At 55.1% G+C, this 19,012-nt stretch overlaps 1 protein-coding gene across 3 annotated transcripts; it reads right to left on the reverse strand.

The window, feature by feature from the left end:
- Positions 1-103: 103 nt before the first annotated feature.
- Positions 104-18,252, reverse strand: ABCB8 (ATP binding cassette subfamily B member 8). Of its 3 annotated transcripts, XR_013960312.1 has the most exons (19): positions 18,052-18,211; positions 17,188-17,259; positions 14,107-14,419; positions 13,598-13,753; positions 13,428-13,522; positions 13,179-13,284; positions 11,793-11,954; positions 11,605-11,690; positions 11,394-11,491; positions 10,922-11,027; positions 8,246-8,279; positions 7,976-8,112; positions 7,722-7,816; positions 7,454-7,587; positions 6,583-6,730; positions 4,420-4,670; positions 1,937-3,797; positions 1,668-1,740; positions 104-182 (listed from the first exon to the last, which is right to left on the reverse strand). XR_013960312.1 is itself a non-coding variant. In XM_080663373.1 (17 exons), the coding sequence occupies exons 1-17, from the start codon at positions 18,144-18,146 to the stop codon at positions 3,672-3,674; spliced, it is 2,214 nt and encodes a 737-aa protein (XP_080519499.1). In that variant the 5' UTR covers positions 18,147-18,211; the 3' UTR covers positions 648-3,671. The 3 variants fall into 3 exon arrangements, 2 of the variants coding, with proteins under 2 accessions (XP_080519499.1, XP_080519500.1); XM_080663373.1 differs by lacking the exon at positions 104-182 and having other exon boundaries at positions 648-3,797; XM_080663374.1 differs by lacking the exons at positions 104-182; positions 17,188-17,259 and having other exon boundaries at positions 648-3,797; positions 18,052-18,252.
- Between the last annotated feature and the right edge of the window lie 760 nt (positions 18,253-19,012).

Raw genomic sequence — 19,012 nt, forward strand, 5'->3', positions numbered from 1 at the left:
GTGCAGGTGGGAGGCAAGGAGAGGAGCCACACCTGAAAGGGAGGTGGGGAGGCACTGGCCTGGCTGGGTTGGATGTAGTGACCTGAAGAGTCCAGCTGGCCTTGTCCAGGAACAGGCTGTGGCTCCACTCCACGGGCCGGTGCTTGGCTGGGGGATCCGCAGCTGAGCAGGTAGGGTGCAACCTGCGTGGCAAGCAGGGTTGGTCTGCTGCTCTGCTGAGCCAGAGCTGCCGCAGAGGATTGGGTTTCAGCAGTGAGGGGCATGGGGGCTGGCAGAGCAGCCTGGGGGGTGGGGAGGTCCCTGGAGCCCCAGACTGAGCCATTAGTGCAGCATGGGGGGGGGGGGGGCGGGTGTTGAGGCCAGAGGCGCCAGCAGGAAACCACAGCAACCCTTGTTGGGCTTGAGGAGAACCCAGAGATAATCGGGGCTGGGGGTCCCCTTGGGGCCTCTAGTTTCCCAGCTGCAGCCCCTGTATGTGGGGCTGAGAGTCAGTCACTGGCCCTTGGCCTGTCTCCTCCCTCCTCCCTTCCCACAGTGGGGGTGTGGGGGGGTTCATTTTGCAAAGAGGGGAGTTGGCTCTTTTTAAAAATTTATATATTTTATTGATTTTTCACAGAGAGGAAGGGAGAGGGACAGAGAGCCAGAATCATCGATGAGAGAGAAACATCGATCAGCCGCCCCCTGCACACCCCCCCACTGGGGACGTGCCTGCAACCAAGGCACATGCCCCTGACCAGAATCGAACCCAGGACGCTTGAGTCCGCAGGCCGACGCTCCATCCACTGAGCCAAATGGGTTTCGGCGGGAGTTGGCTCTCGACCAGGCTGGAAAGTGGTGTGGCGTTTGGCATTAGCCATCTCCTCCTTCTGAGCCCCCAGTGTTCCAGCCTACACCAGATGGCCCAGGCCTCTGCAGGTCCCACGTCCTGGGGATCTCTCTTGAGTGACCCTCTTCCTGCTCCCTCCCCCAACTCATGCTCTCCTGTCTGGAAGGGTCTCTACCACAATGAAAGTGGGCTCACCTGCCACACTCCCAGGTAACATAGTCCAGTTCCCAGGTATGACATGGGTGTTCTATGATTTCACATCTTTTTTTACTTAACATATTCTGGGGACCACGCGATATCCCATAGCTGGAAAACTTCCCCATTTTTAAATGGCTGCATACCCTTTCATTATGTGGCCACACCCCTGTTGATGTCACCACGTCCCTGATGAACTCTGGGGGTTTCCCAGTCTTCCATTACAGTGTGCTCAGCAACACTTAACTCCCAGAAACAGAACTGCTGGGTCAAGAAGCAACTTTATGGGTCATTTGATGCCACAAAATTCCTGGTGAAGGAGTCACACCATTTTGTGCTCCCAGCAGTAACATGGGAGTGTGCCTGTTTTTTTGTGAGCTGGGTGGATGGCCCTGGGCCACAGCTCGCACATCTGACTGAATGAGCGTCAGAGGATCCAGAGCCCGTGGGGCATCTTCCAGCAGCTGGAGCAGGCACCTCCAGAGAGCAGAGCATGGCCTTCGACATCACTGCCTGCTGGCCTAATGGGTCAGGGTGTCTTGGGGATCCAGAGGGCCACAGGAGTCAGCCCGGTGTAGGGGGAATGGGGAGACAGATGCTGCACTGGGGGCCTGAGGGAAAGCAGGTTTTTACTCCATTAACTCACTGAAATCTGTTTCTACTTCGTCTCTTTCCACAAAGCATTTGAGGCCGCTGGGTACATGTTGGTGGGCTCTTGGCTGTGAGTAGAAGAAACAGTTCACAACATGGTCACAGGCACTGCAGTTGCCTGTCGGACGGGCAGGGGCTGTCATCCCCATCGTGGGCACGAGGTGCTTAATGAACACATTTTGGACAGAATAAAGGGGTGACACAGTTTATTGCCCACGTCTGACCACCTTGGGAGGCTGCAGCATTCAGTTTTAAGTACTTTACCACTGAAATGCTTAAAACAAGCTGTCAAGATGAAGCACCGCCAGGCTCAGGATCCATGTTGAATAGCCAAAGGAGCAAAGGTCCAGGTTCAGGCTACACGGCGCCAACCTCATGGCCTTCCAGCTGAAGGTACACCATGGACCTCACCACTTTCCTAGCTGAGCGGGGCGAGGGAGCAGGATTTGGAGAGGCCACCCTGAAGGGTAAGGAGTGACCCAGAACCTGGTGTCAGAGGACTGAGGCCAGGGCTGGAGTAGCAGGAACTGGCCCAGCTGGCTCTCCTGAGGGAGGGGCCAGGCCGGCCAGTGTGGACTGGGGGTAGGGGGCTTAAGGCCTGCTCTTGGCTGCAGTAGGTGCTTAGTTGGCAAAGCAAACAGAAGTCTGCCCTGGGCTCTGCTTCCTGGGCGGGGGTGCCCTGGGATGTGATGGCCTCCACCGGCCAGGGAGTGGGGCAGCAAAGCAGGGCACTGTGGCCATGGTATTTTGGGGGGTTTCTGGTCCTAACCCCCACACCGAAGAGGCTATGGAGTTTCTCACCCAGCTTCTGTGCTCACAACCTGAGCTCTGCTTCTCCTGAAACTGCTGCTGCCCCCCAACCATGGCCTCACCCACTGTGCCACAGGATAAAACTAACATGCTTGGTCAGCCTCGAAGGTCTGGCACAGGCAATCCCTCTTCCCACACTAGGGAGCAGGGCTCAGTGGGTACCTCAGTCAGACGTGGCTGTGAGAGGGGAAGGCTGCCCGCTGACAGGTGACATGGGCAGAACCAAGGCAGAGGGGAGTCCATGAGGGCTGGTGGGAAACCGTGGCTACTCTCAGGTCCTCTTTCAAGCTTTGAGGCTGTTGGCTTCCCCTGGTCTGACCTCCTCCAATTGGTTTTCTATTTTGTCTGCCCAAGGGGCTTAGCATTAACCCCTCCCTTGTGGTCTGGTGTTGGTACTATGTGCTCCTGTAGCTGTGGCTATAATTTGGGGTGTATTGGCTCCTGCTCTGTCCCCTTCAGGCTGGTGTCCTCGTGTAGAGGGGGGCTGTCTACAATCTCACCATGTTACAGACTCAGGGGGAGGGGAGAGTGGTAAGACAGCCAGGCCGGACCACAGTGCCCACCCCTCCACACCCTCCCCAAGGGCCTGTCAGGCATCTGTCTTGTTTGGATGAGGGAGGGTGAAATCTAGAAACAAGGACTGTGTGAAGAGAAATTGTCTTGAGGATGCGGATTGTGGGTTTGAGGGGTTGACCCAAGGTGGGGGGGGGGGGCGGTTCCTTCTTTAAGGGTCCAGAGAGGCTGTGGGGACAAAGGAGTGTTGGGATCAGCCTAGGAAATTGAGGTCTGGCACAGGTGTGGGGGAGAACCCCAGGGTGAATTCTCTACCCACCCCCTGACCCTGAAGGTTGTCTGTCTCCTTAGAGCTGGGGCCCTCGACAAATTTAGGCTGTCGGGTAGGAGGGAGGCTGGCAGAGTTCCTGAGAGGTGGTGAGGGAGAGAACAGAGCATGGGCCCGGGACTCTGCCTCTTTCCCTGTGCAGCCCAATGACTCAGTGGCTCTGGCAGGAGGGAGGCAGCCAGGAGGTAGATGGGGGAGGGGATGGGAGCAGTTCAATTTCCTTCCAGCCCAGGGCTTGGCCTGGGTTTATTGTGGGCAGGGGGACAGCCCACAGCTCAGCTCTGGGGAGCTCAGTCCTCAGCCCTGGGCACTAATGCTTGGCAGTGACCAGACTGCAGAGGGATGCTCTCAGGACTTTGGATGGTAGTTCCTGGGGTCTCTGGGTGCCTCAGGAGGTGGGGTACCCAGGGCCTGTCTCCTGATGAGCTCAGCATAGAGTCCACCTTTCTTCAGGAGCTCTTCATGGGTCCCCTCCTGGAGAGGAAGGAGGGTCAGATGGTCACCCAACACAGCTCAGAGCCCTACAAAGGCTGGCTTCATATTGGCAATCAGGCTCACTGTCACCCAAGCCAGTGTCCCTTCTGGGGACACTATGAAACCAAAGCACAAGTGGTTACAGATGCCACTGGCACATCTGTATTTGTGAGCCCCACCTCCCTGCTGTCCTCCAGGCCCCTCACATAACCCAAAGACCCCCAAGCTCAGGGGCAAGCGGCCCTGCAAACCTTTAGCTTTGGCTTGAACAGGCCCCATGCAGCCTCCAAGCCTGCTGCAGACCCTGCCTCTGGGTGCAGCTCCTGGCTGGTCCCTGGGGCTGCCTCTTCGGTACCTCAGCCCCAGGCACACTACACTTCCCTGTAACCCTGGGAGCTCTCCTGCCCTCAGGGGACAGAGGAAGACTCTGGGGACCTGAGAGGCCAGGGCTTACCAAAGGGCAGAAATTTCTGAATCCACATGGGGTGCTGCTTGTAGAAGATAGCCTCAAGCCCCCAGGACTGGGCCATATCCTCAGTGCTCGGCTGAGCCACTGCTCCAGTGTGTCTATGGCTTAAGCTTTCCCCCAATCCTCCCCGCCCCCCCTGCAGCACCCACTAACCTCACAGACACAGCCCTGGGCCATGACGACGATGTGGTGGGCCCCTCGTACGGTGCTGAGCCGGTGGGCGATGACCAGCACAGTGCGACCAGTGCTGGCTCGGTCCAGGGCCTCCTGCACGACCCGCTCGGACTCTGCATCCAGAGCGCTAGTCGCCTCGTCCAGGATCAGCACTGCTGGCTGCTTGATGAGGGCGCGGGCGATGGCCAGGCGCTGCTTCTGGCCACCAGACAGGGTTGTGCCCCGTTCACCTGGGGAGGAAGGGGCCAGGGCAGGGGCCTGAAGTAGTCCTCAGCTCTGCACTTGGGGAAGGTCCTGCAAAAGGGCCCTGGGTCTGTTGGGAACTTCCCATCTGGCCCCTTGGAGTCCCCGCTTGGCCTGTGCGTGTTCACCCTGCCTCTGCATTGGCTCCCACATCCCTGTGCAAATGCACGCACACTTGTGCAAGGTGACGTGAGTTGTGCACATGGTAGGGCTCCGAGTTTCAGAGCCAGGATGGGGCCTGAGGTTCTAGCCGCCTTCCCTGGCCTCCGGGTCTCCGCTGCCGTGGGCACATCCAAGACCTGACAGAGGCTCCTGGGGGTGTGACAGCACAGCGGGATTCAAAGCCCGCCACCCAGACATTCTGGGGAGACGACATTTGGGGAGAACTGCAGGGGTGGCAGCCTTGGAGCCAAAGAGCCTCCAGGTAACAGCAGTCACAGAGCAGTGAGGGGCAGACTGAAGCCCCAGAGAAGCCTGGAGCGTGCTGGGTGAGACGTACGACAGTGCCACCCAAGAGGCTGTGGAATCTGAGCAGCGAGTAAACCAGTTCGTCAGTAACACAGGACATGAAGGATAGCTACAGACGGGGGCACCCCTCGGGAGGTGGAAGTTCAGCTAGACCAGTGGTTCTCAACCTTCCTAATGCCGCGACCCTTTCATACAGTTCCTCATGTTGTGGTGACCCCCAACCATAAAATTATTTTCGTTGCTACTTCATAACTGTAATTTTGCTACTGTTATGAATCGTAATGTAAATATCTGTGTTTTCCGATGGTCTTAGGCGACGCTGCTAGCGGTTCTCAACCTGTGGGTCGTGACCATCGGAAAACACAGATATTTATATTACGATTCATAACAGTAGCAAAATTACAGTTATGAAGTAGCAACGGAAATAATTTTATGGTTGGGGGTCAGCACAACATGAGGAACTGTATTAAAGGGTCGCAACATTAGGAAGGTTGAGAACCACTGAGCTAGACTGAGGCCAAAGTTCAAGAAGAGAGCTGAGAACCTGGTATGCCTGTGCCTAGAGACATGCAGGGACATTAGCCACAAAGCCCAGAGACTGGGTAACATGCCCCAGAGGCTGGAGAGAAGACCTCCAAGATAAGCGACGCTGCAAGCTGCCACGGGACACTCTACAGTGCCAGTCTAGTGGATCTTCCAGACCCACCAGAGGCCTCTCCTGGGTAAGTCAGAGAGGACCCTCCTTTAAGTCAGAGAGGACAGGAACAGTGCAGGAGCCAGAGGATCACACCCACTGCTCGGGTCTCAGAACGCAGAGGCCCCAATACCCCATCACTGAGTCCCTGGCGGGTCCCGTACAGTTACACGTCACTGAACCATTAAATACATTCCGAGAGCCCTAGCCAGTTTGGCTCAGTGGATAGAGTGTCGACCTGCAGGCCGAATGGTCCCAGGTTCAATTCTGGTCAAGGGCACGTACCTTGGTTGCAAGGTCTTCCCCGGCCCGGGGTCTGGTTGGGGCTCATGCAGGAGGCAACCAATCGATGTGTTTCTCAATCGATATTTCTCTCTCTTCCACTCTCCCTAAAAATGAATGGAAAAATATCCTCAAGTGAGGATTAAAAAAAACCCCACATTCTGAGAAATGAGTCATTGGTGATTTTTATTGCTGTGCAGCCCACAACACACCTAGGCTGTGCGGGAATCACAGTCCTGCATGTGGTACGCTGTGGACCAGGACATCATCCTGCAGCCTGGACAGTGCCTGCCCTCCCTGTCGTGTCTGCCTGTGCAGCCTGCTTTTGCCTGGACTCCGCTGTCCCCACGGCCGCAATTGTGGCCTAGCTTCCCCGATGCAATGCCTATTCCTGTCCCCTCAGCCCCAGCCTCACACCATGGGCCCTGCAGACCCAGAAGACACTTGGCACTCACCGACGACGGTGTTGTAGCCCTCGGGGAAGCTGGTGATGAACTCGTGTGCGTTGGCTTCCCGGGCAGCTGCGTAGACCTCTTCATCAGAGGCACCCAGCTTCCCAAAGCGGATGTTCTCCATGATTGTTGTTCCAAATAGGACTGGCTCCTGGGGTGGGATGGGGAGTCCACAGGAAACCCTCTGACTTTGCCCCAACCCCGAGGGGGATGTCAGGAGAGGCTATTTTGGACAAACCAGGACCCCTTGGAGGGCAGGCAGGGCCAATTCAGTTACAGTTCAAGTGAGAACAGAGACGCCCATCAAAGCTGGGGGGACTGTGCTCCCTGCAGAGCCCCTTCCCTTGGCAGGGATGGGCACAGAGGGGTGTGCACTGCAGCTTTCTTCTGCCGTGGAGGCAACCTCATGGGTTAATAGGTGCCCGCTTAACCCATGCCCAGCGGGAAAGTGGACCCTTTCTGGGCGGCACCACCTCAAGCAGAGGCAGTGTCGCACCTTGCTTAGTGAGTGAGTGGCCGCCAGTAGCACCAGCAACATTGCATGGCGTTTCTAGATCTCTGGACACCAGGGGCTTGTTATAACCCAGGGATCCTGACACAGCCAGCCCAGCCCCTTTCCTGGCTTTGATTGAGGAGCAGCCCTTAGAGAGACCAGGGCAGAGGGGTGGCGGTCCAAGACGTGGAAGCCTCAGACCCCAAGGAATGCTGGGGAATAAGCGAAGATGGCGAGAGCCTTCCCCCGACCCCCAGAGCAGGGATGAGGGGCTGGGAAGCAGAAAAGGCCCAGGTGCCATAAGAACTGAGAGGCAGGGCCTGGAGGAGGAGGGAGGAATCTGAGCGCCTGGGCGGTGAGGAAAGCCTCTTCTCTCCACACCTGGCTGATGAAGCCGATGACCTGGCTCCGGAGCCAAGAGGGGTCGAGGGTCCGCAGGTCCTGCCCGTCCAGGGTGACCCTGCCTGCTGTGGGGTCGTAGAAGCGCTCAAGCAGGGAAGCCACGGTGGTCTTTCCTATGGAATAGAGGTTAGGGAGACAGGGCAGTCAGGGAGGGGGCATGGGTTTCAGGGGTGGCAGTGGAGGGGTTCTCATCTGAGTGGCCACCACAGGAGGGAAGTCACAGGGTGAGGCTGTGGGTTCCTCTTACCTCCACCGGACTGGCCCACAAGGGCCACGATCCTGCCAGGGGGCAGTGTGAGGGTGAAGTCTTTGAGTACCGGGAAGCCAGGGCGGCAGGGGTAACTGGGAGGAGCCAAGACAGCCTCAGTCAGATCAGGTTCCTGGTTGCCCCAGTCCCTCCTGAAGTCTCCTTGTACCCGAGGGGGCTGATTTAGAGGGGACACTGGCCTGTAGGTCCCCAGCCTGAAGGGAATGACCCTGCACCCCCCCACTGACACTTACCTGAAACTGACGTTGTGAAACGTGATGGACCCACGCAGCTGCTCTCTGGGGACACAGCAGCCTCCGGACAGTGGGATGCACGGGCTCAAAGTCATGTACTCAAACACCCGGGCGCCCGCGCTGAGCCCCCGCACCACCTAGGAGGGGATTCAGTGTGCAGTGAGGGCTCCCACGCAGGCATGTGTGGCATCCCCTTGGCCCACACCCAGTTCCTGCAGTGCACAGGTGACACTGGCGGCCACTGGACCCACACCTGACTCTGCCACTCACCTGACCAAACAGGACAGAGAGGTTGGCCATGGACCTGTGAGGAGTAGAGAAGGGCTGAGAGAAGGCTGGCACCAGAGGGAGGCCTGGGTCTCAGCTGGGGAACATGTGGGCTGCGGCGAGAAAACGTGGGCTTGGAGCCAAACGCAGAGGATGGTCCTGGAATCGGCAACCCTAAGAACCCTGGGCCCAGGCAGGTCACAGGCCACGTCGCTTCTTCCCTTCAGAGCCACATCCTTTCTTTGGTGGCAGGAGGCTTATGAGCGTCACTACCTTAGGACCAGGACTCCAGGGCTCAGTGGGGCTGGACCCTACATGGCCTGTAGCCATCAGCAGCAGTCAGGGCTGTGAGGCCCACAAGGGCAGGTCAGATCTAGATGTTGACCCACAGGGGAAGCAAAGGCTAATTAAGGGGGGGAAATGGATGTTAGTCCTTTTAGAAAGAAAACAGAAGCCCTGGCCAGGGTGGCTCAGTGGTAGAGTGTTGGCCTATGCACCCAAGGGTCGAGTGTTCAATTCCCAGTCAAGGACATGTACCTGGGTTGCAGACTGGATTCCCAGCCCAGGTTGGGCATGTGCAGGAGGCAACCAATAGATATGTCTCTCTCACTTTGATTTTTCTCTCTCCCCCTCCCTCCCTTCCTCTCTCTTTAAATCCATGAAAAAAAAAATCCTCCGGTGAGGATTAACAAACAAACCATCAAACAAACAGGTGAGAGTGCAAACTCAGGGACACCCCTGGAGATACTATCGTGGCTCTGCCCTCTGTCAGGGATGGTAGTCATGTGTATCTGTCTAGACAGCAGGCCACCTCCTCCATCATGCAGGGCTGCTGGCTTCTGGGAGGGAGGTGAGTCACTGTTCTTAGTCACCAGGCCCGCACTGGTCTGGGCGGCCCATGACAGTGTGTGGTTGCGTGCGCAGGGCCTTCCTGAGGAAAGGCTGACTCCTCAGCAATCTCACTTCTTCCAGCCCCGGTGTGGGGGAGGGGAACAAGCCTGCGGGGAAGTGGTTCTGGCGGGCTCAGAGCATCAGCACTTGCCAAAGGGAGTAGGATGCACTGAATAAGGAAGAGCCAGGGCAGTGTTATCTGTGGATGAGAAGGGAGAGATCTGGAAGCCATTAGTGCCTGGCAGAGGTGCCAGCAGCAACTGAAAACCAGATGCACATGACTCGCTGGTGAGCATGACCTTGCTCTCCGAGATGGCCCAGAAGCCAGGCCTCGGTTCTCCCCAGAGACCTGGCCAGGGATGTGGGGGAGGGAGGCACCTGGGGTGAGGCTCTATTTCCTTGATGCGGTTGGTGGTAACACAGGTCTTCGCTCTTCATGACTTACTATGTAATATTCAATCTTCTACTATTTGTTGGAACGTATATTTAAGTTTTATACACTTTTGTGCACATGGGATGTGTGTGGAGAAGCGGCAGAAGGCACTGCTACTGTTTACTGGGAAGGAAGAAACAGGGAAGGGGGCCTGAGGCCATCTTGTGGCAGTCAGCCTAGCTCTGGGCTGCCCATGGGCAGGCAGGGCCCAGAGGAGCAGGTAGGTTTCAGAGCAATCAGCACAAGGAGCCACCAGGGTGCAGGGTCGGGGAGCAAGATAGGCAGAGGAGGGCAGGCCAGCTCTTAGGGAAGGTGGTCACCAAGAATCTTATTCTGCCCCAAAGGAAAGAAATTCTGACACAGGCTACATCGTGGATGAACCTGGAAGATGTTATGCTGAGTGAAATAAGCCAATCACAAAGGACAAATCCTGTGTGATCCCACTTACAGGAGGCACCCAGAGTAGTGAGACTTAGAGACAGAGAGTAGGGTGGTGGGTGCCAGGGGCTGGGAGAGGGGAGCATGGGGGTTAGTGTTTAATGGGGACAGCGTTTCAGTTTTGCAAGATGAAAAGTTCTGAAGACGGTGGTGGTGATGGTTACACAACAGTGTGAGTATATATAACACTACTAAGCTATAACTTAAAATGGTAGCCCGGCCAGTGTGGCTCAGTGGTTGAGCATCGACCTATGAACCAGGAGGTCATGATTCAATTCTCGGTCAGGCCAAATGCCCAGGTTGTGGGCTGGATCCTCAGTGGGGGGCATGCAGGAGGCAGCTGATCAATGATTCTTTCTCATCATTGATGTTTCTATCTCTCCCTCCCCCTTTCTCTCTGAAATCAATAAAAAAAATATTTTTTAAAAAAAGGTTAAGATGGTAAATTTCATGTCATGTGTATTTTACTATAATTTTAAAAGTGTGCTCTTGCCAATTTGGTTGAGTGGTTAGAGCATTGGCCTGAGCACTGAAGGTTAAGGGTTTGATTCTGATCAAGGGCATGTACCTGGGTTGCAGGCTCAATCGCCAGCCACGTTGGTGTGTGAGAGGCAACCAATCGATTGTCTCTCTCTCACTGATGTTTCTCTCCACCCACCCCCATCTTTCCCTTCCACTCGCTCTAAAAATCAATTGAAAACATATTCTGGGGTGAGGATTAACAACAAAAAAAACACAACAAAAAAATGTTTTAAAGCTCCTGAGTTGTTTGGAAGGCTGACATGACAACTGCATTTCTGAGTGGAGTCAATGAAGCAGGCTGGAGGGGCTGCTGGAGCCCTGAGGGAGCAGCAGGCTGGCATGCCAACCCTTCAGCCCACAGGGCTGCTTAGGAAGAGGACCCGCCTCATACTCACCTCTGCACTGTCTGGGAGGCCACCAGGAAGGACATGAGGTCTCCCCCGGTCAGCTGCTGTCCAGCCACGAGGGAACCCCCAATAAAAAGGGTGCCCAAGACCATGCCTGCATGGGGAACGGACAGGTGGTTAGGAAGGAAGCAGCTGGAAGCACAGGGCAGAGCCTAGCCCAGGTGGTAGTCCCCAGTTCCAGTCCCTGCTGTGCCTCGACTGACTAGAATTTCGGTGAGTCACCTGAATGGTCTCTGTCTTTGGAAACAAGTGGTTGGAGGAGGGGCCACGTCCTTGCTTCCTCCTAGGCATGCTACACATAGCTCGGCTGTGACATCAGCCCACCTGCCCACTGCCTGCCTGCGTGACTAGCTTGGGCTCCTGGCACTGAAGGGCATCAAGCAGGTGAGGGCTGCCCTGTGGGGACCTGTCCTTTGCTCCTCCCATCCCTGCCCCCCAGGCGAGGCCTCTGCTCACTCACAGTTGAAGGCGATGTTGGAGAGCCCCTGGAACAGGGCGATGCCTCTGCCCAGTGCCTCTGCCTTACAGCGGGACCCCTCCAGCTCTGCTCCGTAGCGTCTGGGGACAGAGGCCGAGCCCAGCCCTTAGGAAGCAGCCAGCCCAGGCGCAGGGTATGGGAGTGCATATGGGGAGTCCCCCTGCTTTGGGCTCCACCCCTGCCCAAGACTCACTCCTCTTCCCGCTGCTCCATGGCGAAGGCTCTCACAGTCCGAACATTACCCAGGGCCTCATCTGCTACACCCGTTGCCCTGGCTACCTGCAAAGATTCCAGGAGATAGGAAGTCAGGTTGGTGGTGAGGAGGAGTGACAGAGCAGAGAGAAAGGGTAGGCTAAGGAGGATGGATGGGAATTCTGGTACCTGCTCCTGACACTGGCGAGACAATTTTCGGAGAGCTGAGCCCATCAAGGTGCCAACTCCCAGCAGGGAGGGCATGGCCACCATCAGCAGTAGCGTGAGGCGTGTGGACAGCATGGACAGGGACACCAGGCAGCCAACCACCTGGGTGCAGCTTCGAAGCCCCTGGGTAGAGGGAAGGAGGAAGGAAGGCAGTTTGGCACCAGCACCACAACATGGGGGATATTAGGAAGGGTCAGCTGGCTATAGCTCTACATCTACAAGGCCAAGGCTACAGGTCTCACTCCTGGAAGGCCAAATGGTGGCCTACTGGTCACAGAACATAACCCTTTCTTTTTTTTAGTAAATGGTTTTTGACATTTTATTACTAGAGGCCCAGTGCACAAAATTCGTGCACTCGAGGGGGAGGGCGGGGGTTCCTCAGCCTGGCCTGTGCCCTTTCGCAGTCCGGGAGCCCTCAGGGGATATCTGACAGCTTAGGCCCGCCCCCCATGGCAGTCGGACATCCTTAGCTGCTGTGGAGCCCCGGCTGCGCTCACCAGCTATGAGCCAGGCTCCGGCTTCTGGCTGAGCTGCACTCCCCCTGTGGGAGCGCACTAACCACCAGGGAGCAGCTCCTGCATTGAGTCCCTGTCCATGCCGACCGTGTCATAGGGATTGGCCATTCCACTGTTCGGTCAATTTGTATATTACCCTTTTATTACATAGGATTATTATTATTAAAATATATTTTTACTGATTTCAGAGAGGACGGGAGAGGGAGATAGAAACATTAATAATGAGAATCGTTGATCAGCTGCCTCCTGCAGGCCCCCCACTGGGGATCAAGCCCGAAACCCGGGCATATGCCCTTGACCAGAATAGAACTCTGGATCCTTCAGTCTGCATGCCGATGCTCTATCCACTGAGCCAAACTGGCTAGAGCCATAACCCTTGCTTGACAAGTAGGCATGAAGGGGCTGGATGAGAGTGTCTGTGGACATGGTTTCCTTCCCCTGACAGATCCCAGTGTGCCTCTCTTTCTGCTCTAGAAACTAACACTGTGGGCTGGTGTCTGCAGCCACAGTGCCAACAGGGTGGACGAGGAGAGGACATCAGTAATATAGTAAAAGCCATCGCTCATTCTCCTCAATGCTGACAATGTGCCAGGCCTCCTGGGGGCCAGGGTGATTCTGCTTTTGGCAAGCTGGGCCAGGAAAGGCTCTTGTCTGAGTCCTTGGGAAGGTTTCCGGGGGAGGTAGGATTTCAGAACAGGAGAGAAACAGCTTATCCTGACCTTGGATACTGCCCTGGCACCTTCTTCCCTGAACTTCCCCAGTCCTTCACCCACACCCTCACCAGGAGTGGGGCCCAAAAGACTGGGCGGGGCTGGCCCAGTGTGGCACTGACCTGGGAGATGACAAGTTTGAAGGACGATTTAAACTCCTGCACGTCAGTGGTCAATCGGCTCACCAGCTGCCCTGTCTTTTTAGCATCAAAGAAGGCAATGTCTTGTCTAGCAGTGGGACCCAAGGCAACAGTGGGGGAAAGAGAGAGACGTTACTTCAGGATAAGGCCCCACCTCCAGACATTCACCGGGACCCCTGTGGGGCCCATCGGTCACTCCCACCCGCAGTCGCACCCTGCAGCTGGCCGTACCGGAGCAGGTTGCTGAAAAGGGCCCTCCGCATGTCCAAAGCCATGCGTTCTCCGATGCGGGACAGGAGCACCAGGTACCCAAAGGTCAGCAATCCCTGGGAGAGAGGCAGGGGCACTCAGGGGCGCCCAGGCGCTTCTCTGTCTGCCGGGGCCCTCCTCTCCTGCCATACCTGGAGGCCGTAGAGGATGAGCAGGTAGGTGCTGAGATTCCGGGACTCTTTCAGGAAGTTGCCCATGTGGTCCCTTGTGTACTTGGCCACAATCTCCACCAGCTGGCCCAGGAGTAGGGGGATCTGCACGTTCACCAGTGCCGCACCCAGTGCCAGCTGGGGGAGCACAGACATTGAGAGGGGGCCAGACTCTTCACCCCCAGCTCTGACCTTAGCCCGTCCTCTCCTGCTGCTGCCCATGCTTTGGCTGCTCTTGTGCCTCTTTAGAGTCTAAGCTCAGGCTGCCAGGCCCTGGGGACCCCTGTACCCTGTACACACAGCCCCCCTGCCCAGGTTCTCCTGGTATCCCTTGGCCTCCCTCCTCAAGCCAGCCCAGGCTGCTTCCCAAGGTCTCAAAGACTCCACGAGGCAGGCAAGCTGTCCCCATGCAGCTCTGGCTGGGGCTTCTGCAAACCCTTGACTGAGTTGTTCCCTATCCCTGGTTTTAGGGGTGTGGGGGAATAGCTCACCACGATGGCCACCCCCAGGACCAGCAGGTGGGGGCGCAGAAACTGCCAGAAGAGCTTCCAGTTAAAGCGGGTCTCCACGTCATAGGGTCTGGAGCAGGCAGGAGGGGCCTCTTCTGCCTCACACAGTGCCACAAGGCAGAGGCGGGGGCACTTACTCAGCACCACAGGGCCCAGGAGGACTCCCCCAACCCAGCACCAGGAAGAGGGGCTTCGGCCCGGACCTAGTGGCACTTGAGGGAGGCGAGCTCGGAGCTGGGACCGCAGCTGGGCCACAGCCCTGAGGAGATAGGAGCTGTGGCGGCCATCAGAGTGCCTGTAGGGAGAGAACTGCACTGATGGCTCGAGGCCCCGACTGTCCTCCAACTGATCATGAACCAGCCGAGCCCTGGGGTGAGCCCTCTGGAGGGCAGTACTTCCCTTCTGCCAGGCCCTGCACTGCATTTCTCAGGCTGCTCTTAAGCAACCTGTTTCTGAGACAAACATACACATGCAAAATAGCTGAGGAATGAGACCGGGGCACATGCAGTCACTCAGCCAGCCAGGTCCTCTTAGCCTCCGGAGGCACCTCTGGACCAGGGACTGGCTGCAACCCACATGCTGTCAGATCCCAGGACCCAGGATAGCAGAGCTGGAGGACACCCTGCCTGGCAGCTAGTTCATGGCACTCCCTTCCGGTGGAGGACACAGAAGTTGTGAGTGCACACGGCTCAGAGAAGAGGGGGAGAGCACCCAGCCTTGTGGCCAGGGCCCTGCCTCAAAGTGTTAATGGTCTACGTTTCATCTTGAATCCCTGGGAGGGAGATGCCGTTATTCTCACTTGATAGAAGGCAAAATCATGTGGGGCTGACAGAGCTAATAAACTGTCCCCAAGCAGCAGAACTGGGACTAGAGGGGAACCCAGACACATGATTCCAGGATCTAGGCTTATTCTCCTCTGTCCTCTGTGATGTGCCCAAGGCCACGTGTGGCAGGGCCAGGACCCAAGTCTTCTGACTACTGGTCAATGCTTTTTGCATACCATCACCTGGCTCCTCCCAGGCCTCCAGTGCTCAAGTGACAATGTAGGGAGGGAAAGTGTGACACACTCCCTCTCTGTCAGCTAAAGGAAGAAAAAGAATAAAAATGTAAATAACATATCTTGTCATCTTGGATAGGCCAGGATCACCTCCTCTTTCCTGCAGCTTCTGTATCTATAAACAGCAATGTAGAGTTGTGTGCCTACTGTGCCCAGTGCTCTGTTGTGAGGCATGGAGAGCAGGAGCTGAACAGGAGAGACCAAGTAAATACCTCCTGGCAGAGTGTGGGGCAGGGGAACCGAGGGGCACTCGGCACTCCTGGTGCACAGAGCAGGGACTGCCCTCCTGTCTGAGGGAGTCGGGAAAGGTGGCCAGGGAGCAGTCATCATAGTCCTTGTAACAGCTGGACATTGGAGGGCAGTGAGGACCATTTCCAGTTTTTAGGCTGGGGTGTGACATAGTCAGATTTGCATTTCAAAGATCATAGCAGAGGGATGTGGCTGGAAGAGGACAAGATTGGCTACAGAGGCCTGTTAGGAGTAGAAGTTATAGCCAAGAGTATAGAGTGGGATGCTCAAAAATCCAAATGAGATTATCGATGGGGAAAGGCAGTGAGTGAATTTTTCCTTTACGGTGATAGTGTCTTATACTCCCAGGCCCTCCTAACTGCAGACTTCACCTCAACCTTCCCTTCCTTCAGGAGGCCCATGCTTCTTGCCACCTCTACCTTATGCCTCCACTCATACCTTCCCACCTGCCTGGTGTTTAGGTCTTGTTTTCGCTGTGTAATTTATGTCTGTCCTAAGGTTTTTTTTTTTGTTGTTGTTGTTAATATCCTGAGGATATTTTTCCATTGATTTTTAGAGAGCAGGAGGGAGAGAGAGAGAAAAATCCTACATTGATTGGTTGCCTCCCACATGCACCCTGACCAGGGACGGGGGCCCAGGGATCAAACCTGCAACCCTGCCCTTGACCAGAAATTGAACCCTCCACCCTTTGGTGCTCAGGCCAATGATCTAACCACTGAGCACACCAGCCAGGGCTGTCCTAAGGTGTAAATAGAGAAGCTCACTCTCCTTCTGCCCTGTGTAACTGTCCAACTGCCCCATTAGGCGATCATAGGAAACTTGTATTATTCCCCATTGCATCCTCACCACTTAGCAGTGCTCAGGAACATAATGGATGTTTAAAAAAGGTTTGTTGAGTGAATGCCCTCATTAGAAATGCAGAACTACTTAACCTAACACACAACTGCAGGGTTTGCAAAGTTTCAGATTTACTGAGGCCAACAGTAAAAAATTCATTTTACAAAGTAACCCAGTACGGAACATAAATATGTCACATAAAGTTGAAATGCTTCACAAAATGATACTTTCTCTATTTTTAAATATGTATCCTGTTTTCTATTATATTCACTTTTAAATGATTCCAACCCATTAAGTTCATTTGATGATCTATTGTGTTATGACTTGAACATTTGAAAAACACTGCACAAATGAACGAACAAATACTTGAATATTATTGGATCTCTTTCCTTGGGTTTCTCTTTGGCTTAAATTATACTAATAGTCTTATTCTTTTCCTACTGATTGTTCAAACCTTTTAATAATTTACTATGGACACTTTCCAGCTTTTCTTTTAATATGTTGGTTTTTTAAAATTGATTTCAGAGAGAGGAAAGGAGGGGGAGATAGAAATATCAAGGATAAGACAGAATCATTGATCGGCTGCCTCCTGCACACCCCCTACTGAGGATCCAACCCACAGTCCAGGCATATGCCCTGGCCAGAATCCAATCGTGACCTCCTGGTTCACTGAGCCACACCCACTGGGCTCCAGCTTTTCTTATTGTCTCCAAACTAAGGCTCTAAGCAGGGCTTGGTCACTGCCAAGAACTTGCAGATTACTTCCCAGCACCAGGACTTCTGGCTCCAGCTCCACCCAGCTCCTGCCCTGTATCAATCGGATGGATTTACCAAAGCACAAGTCCACATCCACCCACCCTGGCAATCTGCTGCGGCTTGACCCTCAGATTATTCACTCAAGGGTCACAAGGAATCAGTACCTTTTCATAAAGCATTTACACTGGAGTCTCCGTTCAGGGTCCTCTTCGTTTCCCATCCCTCTCTTTCTCTCTCTTTGGACCAATGTGTGCACAGTGAACATACAAGAACACACATGGACAACTTACTAGACTGCCCGTGTTTGCTGAAAGTACCCACATCTAGGAACCATTTTTGTTCAGCTCACTTTGAATCTTGGGAGCACACTAATACTAAGTGTCTCTGGACACGAATCATTTTTTCCCCACAAGGAAATATGATTTAATTCTACACATTTACAATCCAAGATAAAATAGAAAAAAAACAACAACACTGTGGAAAACCAAAAAAGACCAGCAGTCCATGACTCGAGGTCACTATTTACTGCAGCCCAGGCTGCGGCAGCTGCGTCGTTAAGGCAGGACCTGGGTCTGACCCAGACGCTGCCTACAGCAGGGTTGTTCTGGGGTCCATTCTGAACTTCACAACTTAAGGCTGAAGCCAGGGCCTGCAGCCGAATAATTTTTATCCAAATTGCTAGACCAATTACAAGAAGATAACAGGGCCGGAACACCGGAAGGGCCAACACCTGTGCAGCTCGGCGCCCCCTGGTGGGGAGGGAATACGGATCGGGCGTGGTCGCGGACCCAGAGCGTTCCCTCAGTCGGCACAAACGCGGACACAGATGCGCGGAGCCTCCTGCTGGCACCAGGCTTATCCTTATAAATAATTGAGGCCAATTCTCCGGGGAGTGACATTCCACCCTTGGCCCGGTCGGACTACAACTCCCAGCAGGCCTCGGGCGAGCCTGGGACTCCATCTCCCGGCGGCTCCATCGCCCGGCCAGCCGGTCAATGGCCCGCGCTCTTAGTAGGTCTTTTTTTTACCTGACGGCCGAGAATGTCTGGAAGCGGAGGGGGATTAGAGGCCTGCCTAGGACAGTACCTCCCCGAATCCCGACCCGAAATAAGTGCACCAACATGATGCGGGGGGAGAACAGGAGCAGCCGGCAACAGCAGTTTCACCCTTATCCTATCGAGGACTCCATGTTGGCTCCGGCCAACATCCCAACAACCCCCTCGCGACTCGGTGATGATTGGCATCAATGTCGTTGCAGGCTATGATTGGAGAAAACGTTGTCAGTTCTCCCTCCGGAACTGTGATTGGAGAAAGCCACCTGCCCCGCCCAGGCTATGGGCGGGCCTAACAGGTGGGGCAGTGCCTTAGCCCGCTGCCTGAAGGGGGCCCTGGGTGGAAGTTTTGAGTATGCTCAGTGCGTCCCCTACCCCGGGGTATCCATAGTAACGCGTCAACTGAAGACCTCCCTGCTGTTCTATCCGTGCTCCCAAAGGACTCTAGAGCTCCCAGGGTCTCCTGGGATTGTAGAGCGCTGGTTCTGGGAAAAGAAGGGACAAAAATCCGCTGGGGAGTTCTTATTCAAAACAAGTGCACGTACCTTGCCACCCACCCCGCTCTCCTAGGCTGGTCAGAATTCCGGGAACTGGAGCCACGTGTAATTGAGAAAAAACTCCCCAGGTGATTTTGATATGCTCCCTCTACTCCATGACTGAGAACCACTGATATCGAGGTCCGGTAGCTTATCAAGGCACGACCTCAGACCCATCTCCCCACAGGTGTCTTCCTCACCGCAGGTCAGGCTAAGGATCTCACCTTAGCACAGCTCTTGAACCTCTGTTTAGTGCTTACTCCTTCCGTGTAATTATTTGTTTGCGTAGCTGCTTCCCCCACCGCCTGCGACTTCTTTTTCAGTAGTGGCTCTGTCTCATTCATCTGTTCCCCCATCCCCTTCAAATGCCTGGCAGGAAAAAGTGCCCTTTATATTGACTT

This window comes from Plecotus auritus (assembly GCF_963455305.1).
Source record: "Plecotus auritus genome assembly, chromosome: 4".
NCBI classification, from domain to species: Eukaryota; Metazoa; Chordata; class Mammalia; order Chiroptera; family Vespertilionidae; genus Plecotus; species Plecotus auritus.

Coding starts and splice junctions, on each gene's coding strand:
- ABCB8 (XM_080663373.1), bottom strand. CDS start 18,146: ATGTTGGTGCACTTATTTCGGGTCGGGATTCGGGGAGGTACTGTCCTA. Junction 13,523..13,597: donor TCATCCTCTACGGCCTCCAG/GTATGGCAGGAG, acceptor CCTCTCTCCCAG/GGATTGCTGACCTTTGGGTA. Junction 11,028..11,393: donor CTCCAACATCGCCTTCAACT/GTGAGTGAGCAG, acceptor TTCCCCATGCAG/GCATGGTCTTGGGCACCCTT.